This window comes from Drosophila guanche, unplaced genomic scaffold, assembly GCF_900245975.1.
Source record: "Drosophila guanche unplaced genomic scaffold, DGUA_6, whole genome shotgun sequence".
Taxonomy (NCBI): domain Eukaryota; kingdom Metazoa; phylum Arthropoda; class Insecta; order Diptera; family Drosophilidae; genus Drosophila; species Drosophila guanche.
The window spans coordinates 12,588,091-12,610,908 of record NW_022995744.1 but is presented as its reverse complement, the minus strand read 5'-3'; the positions used below and the strand labels follow the sequence as shown (position 1 = coordinate 12,610,908).

The following is a 22,818-nucleotide window of genomic DNA, read 5'->3' as shown; positions in this document are numbered from 1 at the left end:
GGGCAGTTCCACTTTCAATTGCCACTTTGGCCAGAGCATTTTTCTTCACACTTTAGTTGGTAATCACAGCGCCAAAACGGCTTTGGCTTTGGCATTTAGCTCTTAGCTTTAAGCCCCGATTTCCATTTCACACGCAATGCGTTCCACGTTTTAAACGCATTTTATCTTAATGTCCATTACCGCATCGTTGCCAGTGTGTTTTATGGCAGCGTCATCAATCAGTCCGACCGGCCCCCAAACTGTCGTTGCCAGCAGCATCCATCCAACTCCAGACACACACAATTTTGCATGCCGAGATCTTTCCGCTATCGGCCATCAACCGCATGCATTTGGCTAATTTGCACATTGCATTTTTTATTTATTTATTTACTTTTTCACTGCCTGTAGCATGTGTTCCGGTTGAGCAGCGGGCACAGTGACCACACTGACCACTGGCGCTGCAACTGCAAAGTGGATGACCTTTTGCCACAAAACACAACCTTTTGGTGGGAGTTTTGACATTGACAATGATGGGTTTTTTGCTTTTTTCGGTGTGTTGCACCACATATGTACTAAAATGGAGGTGTCTATGCATAAATACACGTTTTAAACCCATGCAGCCCATGCACACCTATTCCAGTTTTCCCAGCTGCCGCAGCAAGGTCTTATTTTAAATAATTTGATATGAATAATTTTGATATGGTTGAAATATGCTAAAGATGCCAGACAAGCCCTTAAGCGCATAAATACTTGAAAAATATATCAATTTATGTGTCATTTGATGTCTCTTATGGCCAGTAACGACATCTACAAGCGAATGATGGTGGATCATTATTTGTGTATTTTCCTACACCTCTTTGAATAAACCGCGCAATCAAATGGAATCAGTGAACCGAACTGGCACTGGCAGCAGAGTTGCCAGATGTGTGCAGATTGTTGGGAACTTAACGCTGAGACAAAGTTGCCAGATTTGTGTATAAATGTAAAACGGAGCAGCAGCTGCTGTGTTCAGCTTAGTTGTATTTATTTATCAGCCTTTGGGAATTCTTATATTCCACGACTGTGACTTGAAATCTTTTTCAACTCATGCAAATTAAATTTTCAATCACATTTCAAATATGCACAGCAACTTTTCTCCCTGTATACTCCATCTGCGAATGTTTTTTACGGCTTCTTAATTTATTCCTGCTCATGGAAGGGGCTCATGGTATAATAGGGCATGCCTGTGGCTGCATTAAATATTAAGAAAATCATTCAGAGAATTTCCATACGAACAGCAAACAATATAAATATACAGCCATAATAATATCTTCTTGATATTTATTGAAACGAACAAAAGCACACAACAGACAACTGGTGTAATAATCATAATTATATTTCGTGTTTAATTAATTTATTTGTACAATTCTATAGCTATATACAACATACATACACAGACATAATGTAATTACATACATAATTCGTATGCGATAACCAATAATAATATTACACAACTGTTGGTAGCCCTAAAGTTTATTCTGGTTGTTGTTTTTTGTCCTCTCGTGGGGTGCAGTCTAACAATAGCTCAACGTGAAGATGGGAAAATGTTTTAGATACAGACTAGAAGAACTAAGTCTAGGCCTAGGGATAGCAGCGCCATTCATTAAATTAATCGCATAAATATTTACAATGAAAGAAAAGGAAACTCTCTCCCTGCAGTGGAAATGGGGGGAAAATAGATGTGTTAAAATATTTAAATATATACGCATAAAATACAACAATAATACTGCTCGGACAAGCACGCCAAAAGTTAACAGAATTTCGTATCAAGAGTGCAGAGAGAGTCGAGATTTTGATGGTGGGAATACAGTGTAGGAGGAGGGATAGTTGGGGGTATGCTTTCAGTCAGCGTCATATTTCACATTCAAACTCCGATATGCGATGATTAAAGTACACCACACCATGCTCGAGATCCTCACTGAAGCCGCTCACATCCATGTAGTCGGAGGCAGCCGAATCATCGTCCACCCATTTGTGCAGCGATCGGGTGATCTCCAGCCGGGACTGTGCGAATGAGGGTCGCATGTGTGGATCCTTGTGCCAGCAGCGGGACATTAAATTGTAGAACTCGTGGCGGCTCTCCTTGGGCAGCTCGGGACGCAGACCCTGAGGCACGCGGCGTATCACTTCGCGGCCCGTTTGCTGGGAGTACGGCGTGGAACCTGCACAGAATATAGCACAAGATTTAGCACTAGAAAATGTTATAGAAAGCTTAAAGTTGCCATACCCAAAGTGGCAATCTCCCAGAGGACAATGCCAAAGGCCCAAATGTCCGTTTCGGTGGTGAACATGTGATACTGGAGACTCTCGGGCGCCATCCAGCGTATGGGCAGCGCGTGCCGCTTGCCAATTGTGTCATGGCCATGCGAGGACTTCTTCTCCGACTGATGCTCCTTCGAGCAGTGGCCATGCTGCCCCTGGTGGTGCCCCGTGTTGCCAAAGGTGTGCTGCCAGTGCTGCAGAATGTAGCGACTGCCAAAATCAAACTTAAATTTCAACGCATTGCTGCGGAGTATATCATTCGCAGCATTCTTCTCCTGCTCCTTGCGCATGCGCTCCGCATCCAGATCAATGGACATGCCAAAATCACAAATCTTGCACATGCCATTGTGATCGAGGAGCACATTGCGAGCGGCCAAGTCGCGATGAACAATCTGCAGATGGAGAAGAGACACAGCTTTAGTATTTGCCATCGATTGTTGTTGGTTTTGTCTTACCCTACGCCCTGCTATGTACTCCATGCCGCAGGCAATGTCCAGCGCAAAGCCCGCCAGTGTGCGCGGCGACAGTGGCGCCAAGCTGCGTCCCCCAGGCACAGAGGCGGGCAGAATATTTGTCGCACTGCGCGCAGCTCTCAAGAGCGACAGCAGACGGCCACGCATGGCATACTCCATGATCAGCATGTGGGGTTCTGTCCAAGAAAAGACACAAATTTAATAGGAAACCAATCAGTATAGGCCAAGTTTTCTTACCACTCTCCACGCAGGCGCCCAGCAGTGTCACCACATTCTGATGGGAGCCGAGTTTCCGCATAATGTTTGCCTCATCCTTGAGGCTCACCTGGGCGCTGCAGGCGCGTATTGTCTTGACGGCCACAATGCGTGTGGCGCCAAAGTGGCCGCTGAGATCATCCGCCTCCGCTTTCCACACCTGTCCAAAGTTGCCCTCGCCGAGCAGGCTCTTCAGGCGTATGTTGCTGCGCTCAAAGTCCTGATACTCGCTGGCCAGCGATGTCTTGTCATCCATCGAGTAGCGATTGTGATTGGCATCCCGCAATGGCATGGCCTGATGTTGCACCTGATGATGGTGTTGCTGCTGCTGCTGCTGCTGTTGTTGGTGGTGCTGATGATGATGATCCACCTCGTCCTCCTCCTCGTCCAGCTGGTACTTGGAGTCCACCTTCTTCACCGGACTAATGGGCTGCTGGTCCGTGATGCACACATCAAAGACCTCGCCATGCTTCTTGGCCCTGCGTCGCACCACATAATTGCGCACCAGGTAGAGGATGATGGCTGCCAGGGGTATGACGCCCACCGCCACCAGCACCAGCGTGACGAGATTCATGCGCCGCAGCTCCAGATCCACATCCCGCTCATTGGAAATCACAATTGTGGAGCTTATGTCCAGCTGCGGTGTGGCAGAGGATGAGGATTCCACCACACCAATGTACACATTAGCGGGAAGAGTTTCCGCTGCTGCTGGTGAGGTGGTGCTGCTGCTGCTGGTGGTTGTCCACGGATGCACTGTGGAACGCACCGAAGTCAGCACTGTGGTGCGCAGAATCTTCGGACTGGAGTCCGTGGTGTGCGCCAGCTGTGTGTGGTGTGTGGTGCGTGGCGTGACACCACAATCGGAGGTGTTGTTGCAGAAGATTATCAAATTATTTTGATCCTCAATGTTGATCTCTTGTGTGAGTGCGGGACCCAAGGCGCGTATCAGCTCCGTGTCCTTCTCGATGATGCTCTTGCGCTTGGGCGTGGTTGAGATGGTTGGGATGCTTGTGGTGCTCGTTGTGGTGCTGGGAGTGCTGCTTGTGGTGCTGCTGGTTGTTGTTGTCTTTGCTGTTGTAGTGGTGGTTGCTTTTGTGCTTGTTCTTCTGGTTGTGGTGCTGGGTGCCTGAGTGGTGGTTGTGGGCTTGGCTGTGGTGGTGCTTGTGGTGGTGCTGCTGGTGGTTGCCTCTGTTTGCACTTCTGCCTGCCCCATCGTTGTATCCTCCTCCGCGCTCAGCACTGTAATAATGAGCGGCGTTGAGGAGGAGGAAGCGGGCGGCACCACCTTGACTGGCACCACCCTGCGCACCGGAGCTCCCTTGGCCAGCTCCGTTTCTGTCTGCAGTCCCGCTGTGGGTCGCCCCGAGCCCACATAACGCGTGCGACTCACTGGCGCTGCAACCACAGCAGCAGCTGCAGGTGGTGGTGGGTCAACCGCTGCGGCTATGCCACGTTCCCGCATGTGATATTTGTAGCGGCTGCGACTGCGCTCCACTGCGGTCAGCGGACGTCGGGTGGACACCGTGGGTCTGCTGGTGGGGCTGGGGGTGGTGCTTTGAGCCACTGAAACTTCCAGCACACGCGGATGCTCGTCGTCGCCTTCGGCTGCCTTGATGGTGAGTCCAGCGGGTCGTATTGGCGGCAACTTGGCACCGAAATAAACGTACGGCTTCAGCTCATCGTCCTCCTCATCGTCGTCCTGCTCCTCCATGGATGTGGCCTTGCCACGCACCGTGGGCTTGGTGCCAGCTGCAATGTGGTTCAGCGTGTCGTTCTGCTCCTTGGCCACCACAAAGAGCCCGTGCGAGGACTCATCGCTGAAGAGAATCTCGTTGGTGTCGCGATCCGCGGAGCCTCCTGCCGCTGCTCCTCCACCGCCCACCTTCATGTGGGATGCCTTGGGCAGCGCCGCGGAACTGTTCCCCGCCGCACGCTGCTGCTCCATGGTGCCCGCCATGGCCATGCGAGTGAAGTTGGCGCACTGCCGCATGCAGCTGGCTGTGGTGCGGCGCGTAAAGTTCTTGGTGCAATTCCTGATGCACACGGAACGCGGATCGCTCGGGGACTTGGAGGTGCTCTCCACAGCAGCAGCAGCAGCAGCCGCCGCTGCTCCCGCTTGGGCCATGCCACTGCGCCCTGTGGTGCCGCCGAGTCGGGTGCGAAAGCCACCTCTATGCAGCGCCGTGCGCCTCGCAGCCAGCACATTCATCAGCTTGCGCTCCCGATCCTGTGCCGAGTTGAGGGGCGGCGCCGGTGAGGGCCGATTGGCGCCCGAGGGTCGATACGTTGTGGGCTTATCCCCGACAGCATCTGCAAAGGGTAAGAGGAGAGCGGAGAGCGGAGAGGGGTGAGATATGAGTGCGATTTATGCATAAATTTCCATTCTCAACGACAGATCGTGACAAAATATTGGAAAAACAATCAGCCAGAGTCAACAACAAAGGCACGAAACGAGTTTGGAATGCGATCTTTTGGCTCGATCTAAGGGGGGGGGCAGCAGCTCAGCATCTCAGGCTCTATTTGCGCATCTTGTGGCCCACTCTTAAGCAGCTCTGAAATGCCACAAAACTGCTCCAAGTTTCCCCATCCCAGACTCTTGTTTGCCGCCCACTAATTAGTCGCAGAACTTGTGTTCTAGGCGCCTCGGGGCAGCCAGCTGCACAATTGTGCAAGGGGCCTAATTCCATTGACGACCGCCGCCTCACAGGCCTGACCCATGAATCAGTTTGCAAAACAATTACAAGGCGGCCGAGTCTCCGCAGCTTGCACAATTGTTTCATTTTCACGTTGCCAAAAACAATTCCAAATGGAAAACGCGGCTGTCGCTGGCTGCTGCTTTTCACAAACATTTAGTTCATTGGCTTTGCAGTTTGGGCCAAGGCCAACGCAGCGTCTAGAACAAGTTGCAGATGCCGCTGACTGTGTCGCTGTCGCCGTCGCTGTCTCTGACTCTGCCACTGCCACTGCTTTTTGGCCACTTGCTTGCTTTTTTGACTGCATAACTAACTGGCTTCTCCCAGCAGCGCGACTAACACTGAGTTGCTGAGCGATTTGTCTTTGTTTTGGGCAAGTTGTTTGCTCGTTTGTTCGTTTATTTTCCATATTGTACAACACTGTGCGCCCCATTTGGGCGTCTCGTCACGTTGCCTGGCTACAATGAAACGACAGAGGCCAGTAAACAGTCCACAGTCCACAGTCCACAGTCCAACGGTTGCCATTTTCAGACAGGGACTAGGCTTTGGCTTTGTGCTCTAACTCAAAGGTGACTTAACTAAAGGGTGGAATTTATCCACTATTCATAGAAGAAATTCCATCAGACCTTGAGCTAAAAAAAGGTTAAGCCAAAGGAACATTCTTCCATTTATCGCTTCTCCAAAGAGTATTCCCCATTCGCTGTCTTTTCTTTGTGCTTTCTGCCTGTGCGACTTCTTGGCATTAGCCATGCTGCTGCTGCTGCTGCTGCTGCTGCTGCTGCTGCTTGTGGCCATCGTCTCTCCATGGCATGCGTTGTGGAATTTTAATTTGATTTTGGTCATACAATACAGCCAGCTCTACGACTTATGCGACTGCGACTGCGACTCCACAGACTTAGTTCGGGCCAAGCGAACCGAACCGAACCGAAAAGCCAAAAACCACAAACAAAGCAAAGGCCCAAATGGACAGCAGAAAACAGTTTGGTTCTCCACCTCCCCCTGGGCTGGCATTGCGATGTTCCAAAAAGCAAACAGCCAGCTGGGTTTCGGAGTGTTTAATTCTAATTTTTCAGCACACACAAAAAATGCTTACATAATGCCCCACAAATTGTGCAGCTTTTGGGCAGGTGATTAATTGTGTCAGACAGAGAGAGGAAGAGAGAGAGAACCAGCAGCAAAACGGATGCGATGGCATGACTAATGCGCAGCTTCTACATTTCGTTTCTTTCGGTAATCGAACTCTGGCCACAGCCCGAGGCATAGCCAGAGCCAGAGCCAGAGCCAGAGACAATAGCCCCACCCCGGGCCAAAAAATAACATTCTGTCCAAAAAGGCAAGTTTATTTGGCAGCTAATGAGGCATCACTGCGGCCAAAAGCGCACAATGCCCCATCAAGGTAGCAGTCTGCTGCTCCTCCTCCTGCTCCCCCTTAATTACACAGTGCCATAGAAAATGTCCGAATGGATCACAAAAATAAACTACAAGTACGATGGATAGATGGGCGAGTGGATAAATACGAGTATGAATACATGTTTGAGTACTCGTCCGAGTATGGGTATTAGCGCTTGAATGAATCGCATGTCTTGGGCTTTTGTTTAGAACTTTTAATTAAAAATAAATTACTGACACGAGTGGGGGCAGCAGCAGCAGAAAGAGACGCAGCTGACTTTGCAGTTTGTTTCATTTGCTAATTGACAAGCACAACACACACAAACACACACACACACACCATTTCATTAGAGCTAGCCAAATGCACTGCTGCTGCTGACAGCTGTGTTTGATTCGATTGTCTAAACTTATTTAATGGTGTCACACACACTCGACTTCCCAAGTTATGAAATAATCATTCAATGAGCGGAACATAATCATGCGACTGTGACACAAATGTCAATCATACGCAACGCTGCACAGGCCGCCAAAAATGATACAAAGACAAAGGCACAAATTGACAGCTTCAATTTCGAAATATATCCGTTCAAATATTAAGAATGGAAATCATTGAATGCAGAATTATGGCTGAAGCATCCGTTTCAATGGCCAACAAATGGCTTAAATTATAGTCCGCTATGGCAGCCAATTAGTTAGTCCGAGTATCTGCTTATTAGAGTCACTTTTGATGATGCAGGCAGGAAGTCGTGCATTTATCTAATGGTAAACGGCAGGCACACTCCTAGTTTTAGTGTTTCTTGTTTATTATTTTATTTAAGCTTTAAACAGCAGTCAAGAGTGCCATAAAAAAGTGATAAAAGGCCAGAAAATCAATTGATTTTCAGTTCATAAAAATGGTTACGGATGCATGGTTTACGGTTCGAGCTGCATTAACTAACAATTAAACGTGTCTTAAAGGCACAGACTCCCATCAGCTAGGAGTTGGCCTGGCAACACTGCAACGCTCCGCTTTGCTAGTGACCTTGAAGCGGCTCTTTCTCTCTGCTATTTCCTGGCCAGCAGCGGAAAGAAAGTAATCCAAGAAATGCAAATCGAATCGCTGAAAACTTTCATTAATTCGTTGGCACTAATTCACGCGGCACAGCCTCACTTTTGCTTTCTGGTTTGAACACAAACACACAAACACAGAGACAGAGAGTCACTCCAGCAGTTCATAAATAAAATTTTGTTTAAATGCCGCCTTGGCAGCAACAGCAACAGCAACAGCAACAACAATACAACTTTCTCCGCTTTCGTTGCAGTATTTCTTGGCTCTGCTCTTTTTTCTCGCTTTCGTTTGCAGCGCTGCAGTGCTGCACCCTAAATAAATGTACGAACGAACCTCCACTGGCCCACGTTCATGGCTAAAACGTGTTTTTGGTCATTGTGTGTGTTGCCAGAGGCAGAGCTCATGCAACAGAGCCGCCAATCGAAAGCATTTCTAATGTGAAATCGAATCGCATGCAACGCAAAAATGGCAAACGGAAAATGCCAAAAAATCGAATGCCTGCGATGCCAGCAACCATAACGAGCGAGAGAGAGAGAGAGAGAGAGAAATTCCGGACAGCGGGGGTGTAGGCGATGCGAGGGAGTTTCTTCCCGTTAATGGTGGTCCAAGGAGTCGAGTCAGGCGACATTTTAGCCATAGAAGGAGCCACAGGCAGCCACAGGCAGCCACAGCCAGCTTCATCCATCTGCAGAGCTGCACTTGTGGGTGCCCAGCGACGAATGCAGGAAGTGCATTGCGATGCCTGTGACGACGCGAGAAAGCCAAAAGAAATGCCAAAGGTACACTGTGGTACTGCCAACAGTTAAAGGAAAAGTCAAGGAAAAGCCATGGCAAAAGCCATCGCGGATGTCAATGCGGAAATGCAACTAAAAAGCTGAAGTTGTCGTGAAATGTGCCTCTAAATGAAATCGTTTTGGCACTGTCTCGGGCACTTTGAGTTTTAGCTGCAAGTTTTGGTTTTACTTTTAGATTTCAGTTTCAGTTTTAGTTTCCTGATGGTGCTGTTAACCCTTGGCTGACAAACTGCTGACGCCCCAAAAGCACTCAACGAGTGGCACTCTGGCTGGGGGAGCCTCTGGTCTGACCTTTTAATAGCGCAATTACGTAGACCGATTTCCACCTTGTGGCAGGCCCTCACACAAAAGATTTATATATATATAATAAACCCCCACCCCACATGTTAAATGTTGGATAATTGCTAAGTTTTGTTTTTGTTTTTTGTATTTTCATGATTTTTTTCGTTTCGTTAGTTTTGTTTTTCCTCCTGCGCTTTTTTGCTGCTGCTGCTGCCATTGTGCGCGGCTTCCGTTTTTTTGTGCTTCTATGGCTGGAAAAGTTTTTCAATACTCGTCGTGGAGTAGCCGTGCATTGAGGCGTTGCAAATGGCTGTGGGGCGTGGCAGATGTTCATCATCATCAGAGGCAGAGGAAGAGGCAGAGGCAGCTCCCAGCTTTTTTCTTTACGCAATGCACTGCCATCATTAGTTTCGGCCACTTTCTTTTGTCCCAACGGATTTTTAATTAAGTTCCCCACTAAATCATCTTCGTTGCGTAACCCACGTAAACCTTTCCACTCACACACACACACAGTTGTGGGTCAGCATTCGGATTATTAATCACAACATAAAAAGCAGTGGAAATTAGCCAAATGATGGAACTGCTGGAGCACCACCCCAGGGCAACCCGAAAAAGGGTTCATTAAACCGCAGACAGCGAACACTTTTTCGCAATGAAACTTAATGAAAAGGAAATTATAAACATTTTATATAAAAACCAAAATCCAAATTGAAATTCACCGCGAAAACACACACAAATTGCGCGTTTTATTTCCTTTTCCTAGGCAGCACTTAAAAAAAAAAACCACAACTGGGAATGCGAAATGGAAATGGCAACGCGGTCTTCAAATTAAATTCAATTGAAAACCAAAAAATAATAATATTAAAAAAAAGGAATGTAAATTTGTAGGAAATAAAGTGAAATGTGGTTGATTATAATATGACTAAATTAGTTTTTAATATGTAATACTCATTAGATGTGATTTTTGGGCAAAATAATTTGGCTTCAACTCGAATTTGGGTTATTTAGAGCGTGATCAACCCTTCGGCCTTTGGAAAATTAAATGAAACCAATTTAAATTTAGAAAAATATTAACAGAGCCGATAACGGCAGCGACTGGCCACAAAATTCTGCAAATTGGCAAATAAAATTTGACTTTATGTTTCGGAGTATTTATTTTTGGTTATTTTTTATTTATTCGTCGAATTCTTATTTTTCCATTTATCTTTAACGAAATGCTTGAACAAAATACTTTACATAATTATATGTAAATAATTCTTGGCCTTGCCAGATTCCGACTCCGACTCCGACTCTGACTGTGAAACAACTTCAACGATTAGTTCCGTGATGAAGATCTATTGTAAGAAATGAACCTACAGCCGTAAGCCGTGTTTACACATGTGTGTGAGAGGCCCCAGAGGCTCCATCAAATAATGAACAGAGCAAATATTTTGATTGAATATTTGTTATTACGAGTAGGCACACATCGAGAGCAGAGTCAAAGCAAAGTACGTAATACGGTAGGGCCCACAAAAGTAAAGTTAAACCTTCCCCACCGCTGGGCAACAATGATTCAACTGCTTTTTCCTACAAATCTTCAACCATTTCCCACATCGAATGCACGCCCCCATATTGCGTATACGCCTTGGTATCAGTGGCAGCTGCAGAAGACGCTGCCTGAATGCACTTGGCTGGCTGTCGGCCTGTCGGCATGTCGGCCTGACTGCCTGACTGGTTGGTTGCTGCGGTTTATACCTGACTTGGCCCGACTCTTTGTTGACTTTTTAGATTTACTCTTTGCGCTCTTCTTCTGCTCGAAAGCCGCCTGCTAAATGAGTGGAGGATTACGCAATTGGACGCACATGAGGGGTCTCTCCAAAACCAAAACCAAAACCAAAACCAACAAAAAATCGAAAAAAGAAACAGGTAAACGTAATGAGCACACCAGCAAAGCAGCAAGCAGCACCAGCCGTAAGACGAGAGGCGACCAAAACCACACCAATATTGATATTTTTCGGCTGAGGATTTCTTTGCTTGTGTTTTTTTTTCTCTCAAGTATTCGGGGCGACTCTCGAGTGTCCGGCAACGACACCTACAACATCGCCAGGCGATACAAAAATTGCATTTCGTAAGAGGCACAACGCAAAATATGCCCATTCATCGCACAATTTTTGATGTGCATAAATTAAAAATAATCAAAATGCATTAGTTAGCTCTGGGACTAAGAGCGGCCAAGACCCCAAGCCCAAGAAAAAGTGTTTATGTAATCCCCTTGCGCTGACATCTGGGGTCAGGCCATCAAACTGAAACTCTGATGAAGAAAACTATACAAAAATTCAGAGAGCCATAAAAAAAAAGGTTCATGAATAAAGATGCGGCAGTTGGGGGCGCACTTTTTGTGTCAACACTTTGCCAGCAAACGAAAACTGTGATCTATGTGCTGGAATGGGGCGGATTAACTACCCTTGGACCTCGCACTCCAGTCTAGGCCTAACACTTGAGGCAGCTGCTCAATGGAACTCCAATTCCAATTGGTAAAAAAAAAACTCAATTTCCATTTCGACCATCGCGACGCCCACGAGCGACCATTTTTGAACTTAATTGTTTATGAAAATACTTAATTGAAATAACAATTGCTTTAAGCATTCACTCACAAGTGTGAGGCAGGCACGAACAAAAGAGCCAGCCAGCCGCAGTCGGCCTGGTCTAATCAATCTTCGCACACAAACACTTGCAACACGAGTGCCAGTTCGCGGGGTACGGGCATATGAAAGGAAGGCTATCTTCACCTCGACATTTGCCCTTGCAGAACAGTTTCATATTTTCGTGCGATTGCAGCCGCAACCTGTGGATGGGTATCGCTAAAATTGTATCTTAACTATACATCCACGAGTATTTCTGTGTGCTGAGGGAAGGTTGCACATAATTAACATGTTCGATAAGTACTTTTGAAAGTAGTGCCATTTGTTAGCCCCCCTAAAACCAATTCAACTTTTTCTTTTAAATTGTGTAAAATTAATCAAAGTTATTAATGCGAAGGCGGAATATGGGATTTATATTTATTATTACGGCATTAACTTTAGTCCTTACAAGCGGTTGCCCTCTGTCTGAGCAACAATCTTTGATTTAAGAACGAATTTCTTTGCTTCCCCAATTTATTTTCCCTATATTTTCAGTGATTTTCAGAGCTAAAAACCTTTCCGTAAACCCCATTTTAAAGCCTCAACTTATCTATATTTTGGGCATTTATTTTGCCATGAAACATTCCCCTAAAGCTTTCCAGCCTTTCCCCTTTATGCTGCTGCCTCTTGTAACTGCTTCCTACATGCCATAAACCATTCTGGACAATCCCATAAAAGCCATTTCCTTTCGCTGCCCGCAGATGACAAACATTTTCTGGCCCACTTGAAATGCAAAAAGATTGCCCAATGCTAATGTGGTTGCGCCTCTTCTTCGGGCCACATTTGGCCTGGCCTGGCCGACTGCCTGGCTGGCTGGCCAATTGTTTTTTGTTTTTTTTTTTTGGCCAGCAACCTGAATGTTTCTTGTGTTGCCTGCCGTGTTGCACCGACAATTGTTGCTTCGTCTGCTGGCAGAGTTGGTCAATAATTGGCATAGATTTATTTTGGCTAGTTGGCAATTTTGTTTGAAGTGGAACTCAGGGGAGGTTGGGTGTTTGGTGTCTGGTGCCTGGTGTGTCCCGTATGCATATGCTGCATGACTGGAAAAACTTACCCACATCGCTGGGGCTTAAAATTTCCGCTGAATTTCGGCTTTCCCCGTCACTGGCGGCGGCTGTGGCTGCCGCTGCTGCTGCTGTCACATTTTGTTGCACTCCCAGTTGTAGTTGCCTGGGCTCTCGGCCGCCTCCCTCTGCTGGCTGTCTAATTGCACCATTTGTTGCATTCGTCTGCGTTTCACTTACTGTCGTCGATGTTGCTGCTGCTGCTGCTGCTGCTGCTTGTGCCTCAGCCACCAACAATGCCACCAAAAACAACAACCAGCAACGGCAAAATGATTCATTGCTTCGATGAATTTTCATCGTAAGCCAAGCATACAAATAAATATCCCAAAATTATAGTTGGCTTTCGGTTTTTGCTCTGCTTTTGCTTTGCTGTTTTGTTGTGTTTTTCTTTTGTTGTTGTTGTTGATTGTTTTCTCTGCCTTGCTGATTTTCTATCTGGTTTTCTATTGTTCGTTTTGCACACACACACACACACACACGCTGGTGAGGATTTTCCAATTTTTCCACAATTGTCTTGTAGAATGGAGCTGCTTCTCCGACTCCGACTCCGCCTCCTCCACCACCAACCGCTGCTGCTGCTGCTGCTGCTGCTCAGCTTCTCCCCTTTCTCTGCTGTTGCAGTTGCTGCTGCTGCTGTTGCTGTTGCGTGCAATAATTCAAGTCGTGCTGTCGACTTATCTGTGCTGCTGCTTTGGGAAATCGTACGCCTGGCCGTTGCTGCTGCAAAATGTCGGAAGAGAAGAGCAGGGAGATCGCAATACGTTAGTGAAATGTCGCTGATTGGTACACAAATAGTTTCAAACGCAAAGAAATGGGAAATCATTGGCATAGAAAATCTATTTCATGGAGTAAGCTAAACGGAAGTTAAAAGTTAAATAAGTGTGGGGTTAAATGTGCCTAAAATTGGGAGGATTTCATAACAAATGAGAAATTTAAATGAATATACAAATATAAATGTAAATGAATGCAACAATTTGGAGCTAATTTCCTTAACAAATAGTCAGCATTCATTTATTTATGCCACTGTCAGTCATCGAAAGAGCACAGAATAATCGTTAGCATCAAATAATCTAGCACCTAATCGAAAAACAATCGAATAATCACAACAATTCGGTAAGCTATTTAATTATTATATTATTCAATCCGCTTCTAACTTTACTCTCTACATTACAACATATTTTTTGTCTCCCATTTATTAGCCTGCTTAAGGTGCACTGACCACTTAGGGTCAGATTTATGTTGCTTCCATGTACACACATGTTTGCCAGACAAGCGGACAAGCCAGAGATAACCCACAGCAGCCGGCACTGGGGAAGGTCCCCCGCACATCACATATATGTAAGCCGCTTGGAGCGACGTACTGACGGATCGGCGGCCATCACGGAGGCAGCCAAGTCAGCCATCAATTATAATTCGCGGTAAGTAAGAGTGATAACTGAGGTCGCCGATCCGATCCAAGCCTGATCCAAAGTAACAGCCACAGCGGTTCAATAAAATCCCAAAGCCGAGGCAACGCATGCATACGCCCTGTTGTACACACACACACACACTCGAGAGAGAGAGGTTTGACAATCGTTAGACCATTAAAACATAAGCAACTATGAATTTTTTATGGCTATGTGTGTCATTGCCTGTTGGGGGAATCAATTAAAACACATCGCCGTCGTTGCAAAGGAGAAGCCCAAGTGGCTTTTGGGGGCCTTTGTGGCTTGCGCAAAATTACGTTGACAATTTCACTCGATTTGGTATGCGGCATAAACGGCACTGGCTACCATTCAGTGGGTGCGCCGGTGTGATTTTGCGTAATTTTTGAAAGAAAGAAACTCCACACACACCCAAGCTAGACAGACACATGGTGAGGAGCAGCATTTTCTATTCTATTCTTTGTCATGCTGATGAGCAGCCAAAGAACCTTTCTCGCAGATGAGCAAAGCGTAGAGACCAAAGTTCAATGCACGTTTTAGCCATAGACGACCGAAAGTTCTTGGCAGTTCCCATGATTAATTGAGGCAAGCAGGATGCCGCGGCTGTGCGGTGTAAGAAAAATCCAAATAAGAAAGAAATTTGCATGCGAGATGATTTCGGGGAGGGAACGATGATAATGATAACCATTTTATTTTTTATAAATTATATATCTGCATGTTTCACGTAATTCTAGCTATAATTTGGTGTTGCCTGGCGGCTCATTAAGTTCGCTCCCAGTTTAATTATGAGAAATGCCATTGACTCGCTTCATTCTCGGTTTCTCTTCTCATATATGTATGATTATGCTTGTATATATTTTTTGTGAATTTGTTATAACATCAGCGTTCTAAACTTAACAACCGCTCGAAGCGCGCAATAAGATTACAAACAAGTAAAAGGCTGAGCGACTGAGCGACTACCCATTGATGGTTCTACAGACAGGAGGGAGGGCTTAAAATCTGTACACAGTGTCGGATATGCGAGAATGGCCCCAAGCTACAGCTTAGAATCTTTTTCTTTGTGGCTGTCAAATAATACTTTCGAGTGGCCTTTACAATTGGATGGGCTCCAAAGTGGAACCACTCTGCGGTCTGTTTGTTTGTTTCGTTCGGTCTCTGGCGATGATTGATAAATTGACAAAATGAAGGAGTCCAAAATCGAAATAAATCTGTACATCCATTTGGCCACACTTGAGTGAGGGCCGAGGCGTGCGAAAGAATTTTTTCCTCCCTCTGCCACATCTCGACACCGCCCACACCAACTGCTCGTGCGATGTTGGGGTTTTGCTTGGTTTTGTTTCGTTGCTGGAGCCCTCTCTCTCTCTCTCTCTCTCTCTCTCTCTCTGTGCCATTGTGCTAAACAATGGCTTAAACTTGGCCACAGCTGATTAAACATGCAAATTGGCGCTTGGGAAATCGTGGACGAGCAGCGAACACGACACAGCCCGGCTAAAAATTGTTGTTTTTTTTTGTGTTTCGTTTATCACACGAGCGATTTTATCAGTCGTCTGTGGAGATCGCTGCGGATCGCATAAGACAAAACAAATGCAAATTTTACTGCCAGTTTCTGTGGCAATTCAATCCCTTCCCAATCCCAACTCCTCCTCCGATGTAAGTGCAAAATCACTTAGTGGGAGAGACGACACTTAAGAGTGGAGGCGTAATGCCATATTTAGCTTAGTTAGTTGGCTCCATAGATTTACTAGTATGTGTACTAGTCAATCGCTGGCATTCCTCATTGTTTGTTCGAGATGCAGGCAGGCAGGCGCCAATAAAGTCTCTCCCGGGAATGTCTGGCATGTCGTGGCGCTGCATCCCATCCATTATTAATGCGGTGTGGGTTAAGTAATTAGAAAGCATCCGGATAAGCAGTTTCTCTGGCTAATAATCGGCATGTAACACGGCCCAAAGGTCGGGCTTAACCAGCCAAGATCTGCCTGCCTGTGCTGGGAAAGGCGGCAATTACAAATTTTCATGCAACTTCCTATCGCACAAAATATAGACATTAAACTAATAAACTCATTAAAAATTAGTCGCAAAATGATTGCCCAGCGTGTTGTGTCTGTCAGCCATGAAGGCCCTGCCTGCCTGTCTGAGTTTTCTCTGAATGTTTTTTTATATTTTTTTGTTAATTCCAAGCCACGCATGACACACAAAATACACAATCGACAGAAGATGTCGTCAACATCCTCTTGCGGGTACATAATAAAATAATTATGTAGAATAAATATTAAGTAACTTTTGAGTGTGTGCGTATTTAATAATACAAATAGTGCATAATTTAGACATACTAAGTACAGGCAGCATTCAAGTCAAGTCGAGTCTCAATCCGAGACCGAGTCCAAGCCCCAGCGTCGTGCATTAGAATAATTAACCCTGAACCCAGGCGACGGCGGCGGCTTTGGCACTCACGTATTTTTATGAGAATATTTTACCTGTACTATGCATGTCCCCGCCCGCCTTTATTGTTGGCCCACACTCAATAATCGTTTGACTGGCGAATTTTTACACGTTTGATTCTCGGAATCATGGAATTCTCTCTATAGCCCTGCCTCAGTCTCCAACTCTGTGTGTGTAAAGTGAGCAAATATTTGGCTAGATTTTTTTGGGGTTTTCATAAGTGAATTTTTGCTAATAACTACGGGCAAACTTCAAGAAGCTTGGACTCTCCCCATGGGCCGCTACAACCACTTCCCCTGTTTGTGTTGCAAGAGTTTAAAAGGCGCTGAAAATTAATGGGGCAGCAGTTGAAAAGTGTTTTATAGCGGGGTAGCAGACGAAGCGGGATACGAATTTGATTGAAAATGACAGTTAACGTGTCGGAGCAGTCATTATGGCAAATTTGCAGTTTGCGGTCAGGCAGTGTGTGGATGGTGGAGAGTGTGGGGAGTGTGTGGAAAGTGCTCATGCTGATGTGGATGTGGATGTGGATGATGATGGGCAATTTGCGTGTGCGTTATGCAAAGGCTAAAGGAAAGCGCAAGTGACGGCCCCGAGGGAGAACGAGATGGAGAGACAGAGAGATAATTATAAGCTACGATTAGGTAACACTAAACACAAAACCAAACAAAATATTCATTTAATTGGTTAATCAACTGAAAATATTGATCTCGCACTCCCCAAGTGTCCTATGGCTAAGCAGTATAACAGCACTTATAACAGTAGGTGTAAAAGAAACGAAGACACAGAGAGAGAAGAGAGAGAGACAGAGAGAGAGAGGCAAACTCTCCTTGCTCTCTCATGCATGTGGGTGGAAGTGGAACAGGGTGTGCTCTTGGCAGCGCTCTCCCCGCTCTATGGCTCTCCCGCTCTCTTACGCTGTCACCCACCCTCTGCTGCAATTTGCGTATTCTTTTGTCAAGCTCAAGGCTCTCCCAGTCAGCCAAGCGGCTCTTTGTGTCTCTCGCTTTTTTTTTTTGTTGCACTTAAGGTGCCGCCCGTAGAGCCGAGCCGCGTGGGTGGATTTTGCTCAAGAGAAGTTTTTGCTTAAGCGGAGGCTGCGGCTGATCGTTTTGCCCATGCTGACCGATTTATTAGGAATTTCTAGACGCGCCCATGAGTCAGTCGCTCAGTTAAAAAAGGTAATTAAGCTAAGAAATACCCCATAAAAACACAACGCCCGTCAGTGGTTCGGTTGGTTGGTTGGTTGGTTGGTTGGTGGTAGTGTGCAGTTGCCCGCCAACTCGCTTAATTAGTGCAAAGTGCACGTGCCGCGCCCTCAGCACCATATGCCCTCCCAACACAGTACTCGTACCTTATCGTTTTCATAGGCAAATGTGTTTCATGCCACTGCAGTGAGTCACAAAGCAACAGCAATCACTGTTGCATAACGAAGACCCACAACTGGCAGCTAACTAGCGACTTAATGCTCCATTGGCGTCACATTAGCAGCTCCGTTAGCATCCATATCCAATGCAATTAATGCTGCTGCTGCTGCTGCTCCTCTCCGATACAGCGCGGCTGGCTCCGGGCGTCCGGTTACCAACACAACAGTTGATCCGTTTTCCATTTACCGGTTCGGTCGCGTCTCTTGGCTGTCCCTCGGTCTCTGTCCTATCTGTCTGATTTCCAATTGCCACTGTGTTATGGTTATGGTCAACGTTGCTGCGGCCAAACAACTTTTCAATTTCAGCTAAATGTTCACACAGTTTTCATTTTTGCATTCACTCTCTGTCTGTCTTGCTGTTCGTGTTTTTCCACAGGTTTACACGATTTATGATAAGTTTATTTTTAAATGTTAAACAAGCTGCCAACAATGCGCAGTGCAAAATTCTAGTTCTTCTAGCCACTGCGCAGTGTGGGCGTGGCAAAGCCAACTCCACAGTGACCCAAACTCTGAACCGGGCTAATGAGCACGACCCCTGGCCTTTGTCTTCCCTCCGGCTCAGACACATTAGCCACGCTCCAGTTATTTGCAACGATCGGTGGCAGTTGGCAAATTAGAACGGCAAGGTGATTCAATTTGCCCAGAGCGAGACCCAAAGCCCTAGCTTCGCACTCCGGTTCCAGCTGCAAATGCTCTACGGAGGTCAGCAGGAAAATATGAGCACCAACAACAACAACAAATGCATTGGCCATTAATAAGTTTATTGGCGGGTCTCGTAAAACCCCAGAAACCCAGAAACACGTACAGAACAAATAAGAACAATAACAACTAGCGACATGATTAAACCTGTTCTGCGACAAGTGCGCCTTGGTACGCGACTGTCCATGTCCATTACAGTTAGGAGACATGGCCACAGCAGAATGCAGAGACGCGAGAGCCAGGCCACAGTGGAACAAAGGTCCGCAAAGTTGTCAACAAAATTTCTAATCTTAATATTTTTTGTTCTCCTAGAAATTGTTAATGTTGCTCTCGCTCTTGCTGTGATTTTTCGCACTCTCTCAATCAATTAGCAAAAAAATAAAAGCAGAATTTAATCATCGCTTTCCTCTTTCTCTCTCTCTCTCTCTCTCTCAAGCACTTGTGAAATATCTTCAAATACATTTTAGAAATTCTTTGTGCCACTGTGCCACTCTGCAGTAGTATTTTGTGGCCTGGCCTGCTGCAACAGTTGGTTTTGCCTGGAACCGTTTTGTAGCTCTTTTTTGTTTTGTTTTGTGGGCCCGGTTTTGGTCTGTTTGTTTTTGTTGCTTTTTTACTGTTTTGTTATGTATTTTTTTGCATGTTGTTGCTTTTTTTTGGCAATTGCTCATTGATGTCTGTTTGCTTTTGGTTTAAAGTTTCGGCTGTGGCGGCACAGTTACACGCTTGCACTCTCCCGCTTTAAAGTTCAAAGGTGTCCCCAGAGTCTGTCTATCTGTTGGGATTGTTGTGTGTGTGTGTGTGTGTGTGTGTGTGTCGTGAGAACCAATCGATGTTGGATTTTTAGCCACCAATGCAGATGGTCAGTCCTTTGAGAGTGCTCTTAGATACTCCGATGTTGAAACTTACTTTAGCTGCCATTTGTGCATGCGCCAAGGGTGTCCGCTCAGGTGTCCGCCAAGTGCAGGGGCCTGGTCTGTTCGTGCACACGCATTCAGTGCAGACAGTTGGTCATTGTTTACTCTCTCCTTGGATCGCTCTCACTCTCTCTCTGACTAAGCCAAGCTTACGCGCTGCTCTATGCAAGCGTCGAAGCGGGACGACAATATGTAGGTGCCGAAAAAACAAGAAGACGATACCGACGATACTTCACTCCGCAACGTTGTTTTACATAAACTTAACCGATGCCGATACAGCTACAGATGCGAGTACAGCAATGCACTGCAAATGACAATGCTGGCTGTAATTAATTTCGCTTCAGGCCAAACAAATAATAACACAAATTTCGCATTTCATTTGGCTTCGCTTCATTCACAGCGAAATCGGGCCTGGTTTATTTATGCATTTGACCCGCTTTGTGGCTTTGTGACAAAACAACCGAAACAAACCGAAACGAGTTGCAACAATACGGGAGATTCGAAAGAACACGGCGCTGCTGCTGCTGCTGCTGCTGTTGTTGTTTTTCTTGGAATTTCGATTCTACGCAAAAAAAACTTGTTGCCCGTTTTGTTTATGATTTTTCTTTTGCACTTGCTTTCGGTTAATATTCTGGCACACACACACACACACACACAAACCAGCTTACACATACACACACTCTGATACGCACGGACCAGGCAAAGCTCTCTTGGCTAAGATACTCGTAAATTCGTAAATTTCGTGAAATTATCCAGTTGCGCCCGCGCTCTTTCAGCACCCACGACCTTTTTTTTTCTCTTACGGCGGCAATATCTCCATGAGCATATGGATGGATATTTTTCGTATTCAACGGAACTACTTTTCTGAATTCGGACCAGAATTCGACACTATTTCTGTTGTTACTTGTCCGCGGCCCGCTAAAAGATTGAGTTCCACAGTGCTTCCATTATTCCCACTGTACCACCACCCGACGGATGCGTCATGTTGCCCAATGCTACTGGCATGTTGCTGGTAATCCGTACACATGTTGCTAGTAAACCGGTTTACAGTCAAAGTTATTGTTGAGTTTAGACATTTCCATACCCCATGTGGTCCCTTTTTGAAACTGTTTAGCAATAAATGCGCCTGAAAGCATAATTAAATACTGAATGTGTTTTTTTAATCAATTTATTTAAAAAGACTCATATGATCATCATCGAAAATCTTTATACTCCATCATTTCTTTTCTAGGGTATTCGATTGCTGCCCAGCGTTGCTTTATTGAGAGAGAGAGAGAGCCTAACATCAGTCTCTGAGCGAGAGCTTCTCGAATATTTTATGCAAGAGAGCGGCTGATCTTTTAGTGTTGAGTAACACCGATCAATGGGCTTTCGACAAAGCGTTCTCTAGCGGAATCCACTGGTAACTACATAAACACAAAGATTTTGGCAGTTGTTAATTGAATTTATTGAAAAGTCCAGCTGTGCGATTAAAATATAAAACTAAATAATGTAAAAATATAATATAAATTCATATATTTCAGGTCAAGCAGGGCCTTAAATTTCAAATCATGGACAGTACTAGGGAAAACGCTATGCAAGCTGCCACAATTCAGATAAAATGTATGCACGCAGATGTATCAATAACAGCGATTTATCTCCCACCAAGATTCACAATAAAAGAACTCGATTTCAAAAACTTTTTCCAAGGACTGGGAGCAAAGTTTATCGTGGGAGGCGACTTCAATGCCAAACATCCATGGTGGGGATCCAGATTAACTAACCCGAAGGGATCGGAGTTATACAAATGCATACGAAACAATAACATAACGACTTTGTCAACTGGTGTGCCCACATACTGGCCAACTGATAGTCGAAAAATTCCAGATTTGATTGATTTCATAGTATTCTCTGGAATCCCACAATCACACATGCGAGTAATGGAGAGCTTTGACCTTAACTCAGATCATTCTCCAATAATAGCAACTTACAGCACAATAGCCCATATGTTGGAAAAGCCCTATAAAGTAATAACAGCCTCTACAGACATTAACGCATTTAAAAGCCATTTAGATTCAGCTATAAGCCTGGACATTCCGTTAAAAACAGGAGAGGAGATAGACTATGCAGTGGAGCTTTTCACAAATACAATTCATAATGCGAGCTACAGAAACACGAATCATGCTCTTAATCATCAACAACCAAACCAATTGAACCTTTCAACCGATCTTCGACAAAAAATACAAAATAAAAGGAATCTGCGAAAACGCTGGCAAGAAACTCACTACCCTGCTGACAAAAGATTATACAACAAGGCTGCATCTGAGCTTAGACAACTGCTGTCGAACTTACGCAATGAATCTCTAGCTGCGTATCTGAAAAACTTAGACCCTAATTCCAGCAACAATGAATACAACCTATGGAGGGCGACTAAATACCTAAAGAAACCAGCTAAAAGAAACATAAATATTCGCAAAAACAACGAAACTTGGTGTAGGTCTAATAATGAACAAGCGGAAGCATTTGCACAACATCTGCACTCTGTGTTTCAGCCAAACGATATAAATAATTATACAACAGAGACTGAAGTAGAAAAATTCCTTGAGTCACCCTGCCAAATGAGCTTGCCTATTAAAAGCATTAAATATGAAGAAGTTGTGACAGAAATCAAATGCTTGAACAATAAAAAAGCACCAGGCCCTGATAAAATAGACGGTATCACCCTAAAAAGTTTACCACCAAAATGCATTCGGTTTCTCACTCTTATATATAACGCGATTCTCAGACTAGACCACTTTCCAAGTCAATGGAAATGTGCAGAGATCGTTATGATCCTAAAACCAAACAAAATAGAAACGGAATTGACATCATACCGTCCCATTAGTCTGTTGACAATTTTCTCGAAAGTGTTTGAAAAAATACTATTGAAGAGAATGTTACCAATTTTAGACGAACTTTCCATCATTCCTGAATACCAATTCGGATTCAGGAGGGGT

The 22,818-nt window shown here is 45.3% G+C and overlaps 1 protein-coding gene and 1 long non-coding RNA gene across 3 annotated transcripts; one reads left to right on the top strand and one right to left on the bottom strand.

Moving 5' to 3' along the window:
- Positions 1-1,507: 1,507 nt before the first annotated feature.
- Positions 1,508-20,781, bottom strand: LOC117579407. 2 transcript variants are annotated; one of them, XM_034265285.1, is made up of 6 exons: positions 19,836-20,781; positions 12,929-13,658; positions 2,991-5,318; positions 2,736-2,929; positions 2,246-2,672; positions 1,508-2,180 (listed from the first exon to the last, which is right to left on the bottom strand). In XM_034265285.1, the coding sequence occupies exons 2-6, from the start codon at positions 13,233-13,235 to the stop codon at positions 1,870-1,872; spliced, it is 3,567 nt and encodes a 1,188-aa protein (XP_034121176.1). In that variant the 5' UTR covers positions 13,236-13,658; positions 19,836-20,781; the 3' UTR covers positions 1,508-1,869. The 2 variants fall into 2 exon arrangements, with proteins under 2 accessions (XP_034121176.1, XP_034121177.1); XM_034265286.1 differs by having other exon boundaries at positions 12,929-13,655.
- LOC117579409 lies at positions 14,159-21,396 on the top strand. Its single transcript, XR_004573485.1, has 3 exons — positions 14,159-14,356; positions 21,075-21,245; positions 21,367-21,396. It is a non-coding gene; the product is annotated as an uncharacterized LOC117579409 (long non-coding RNA).
- The last annotated feature ends 1,422 nt before the right edge of the window (positions 21,397-22,818 follow it).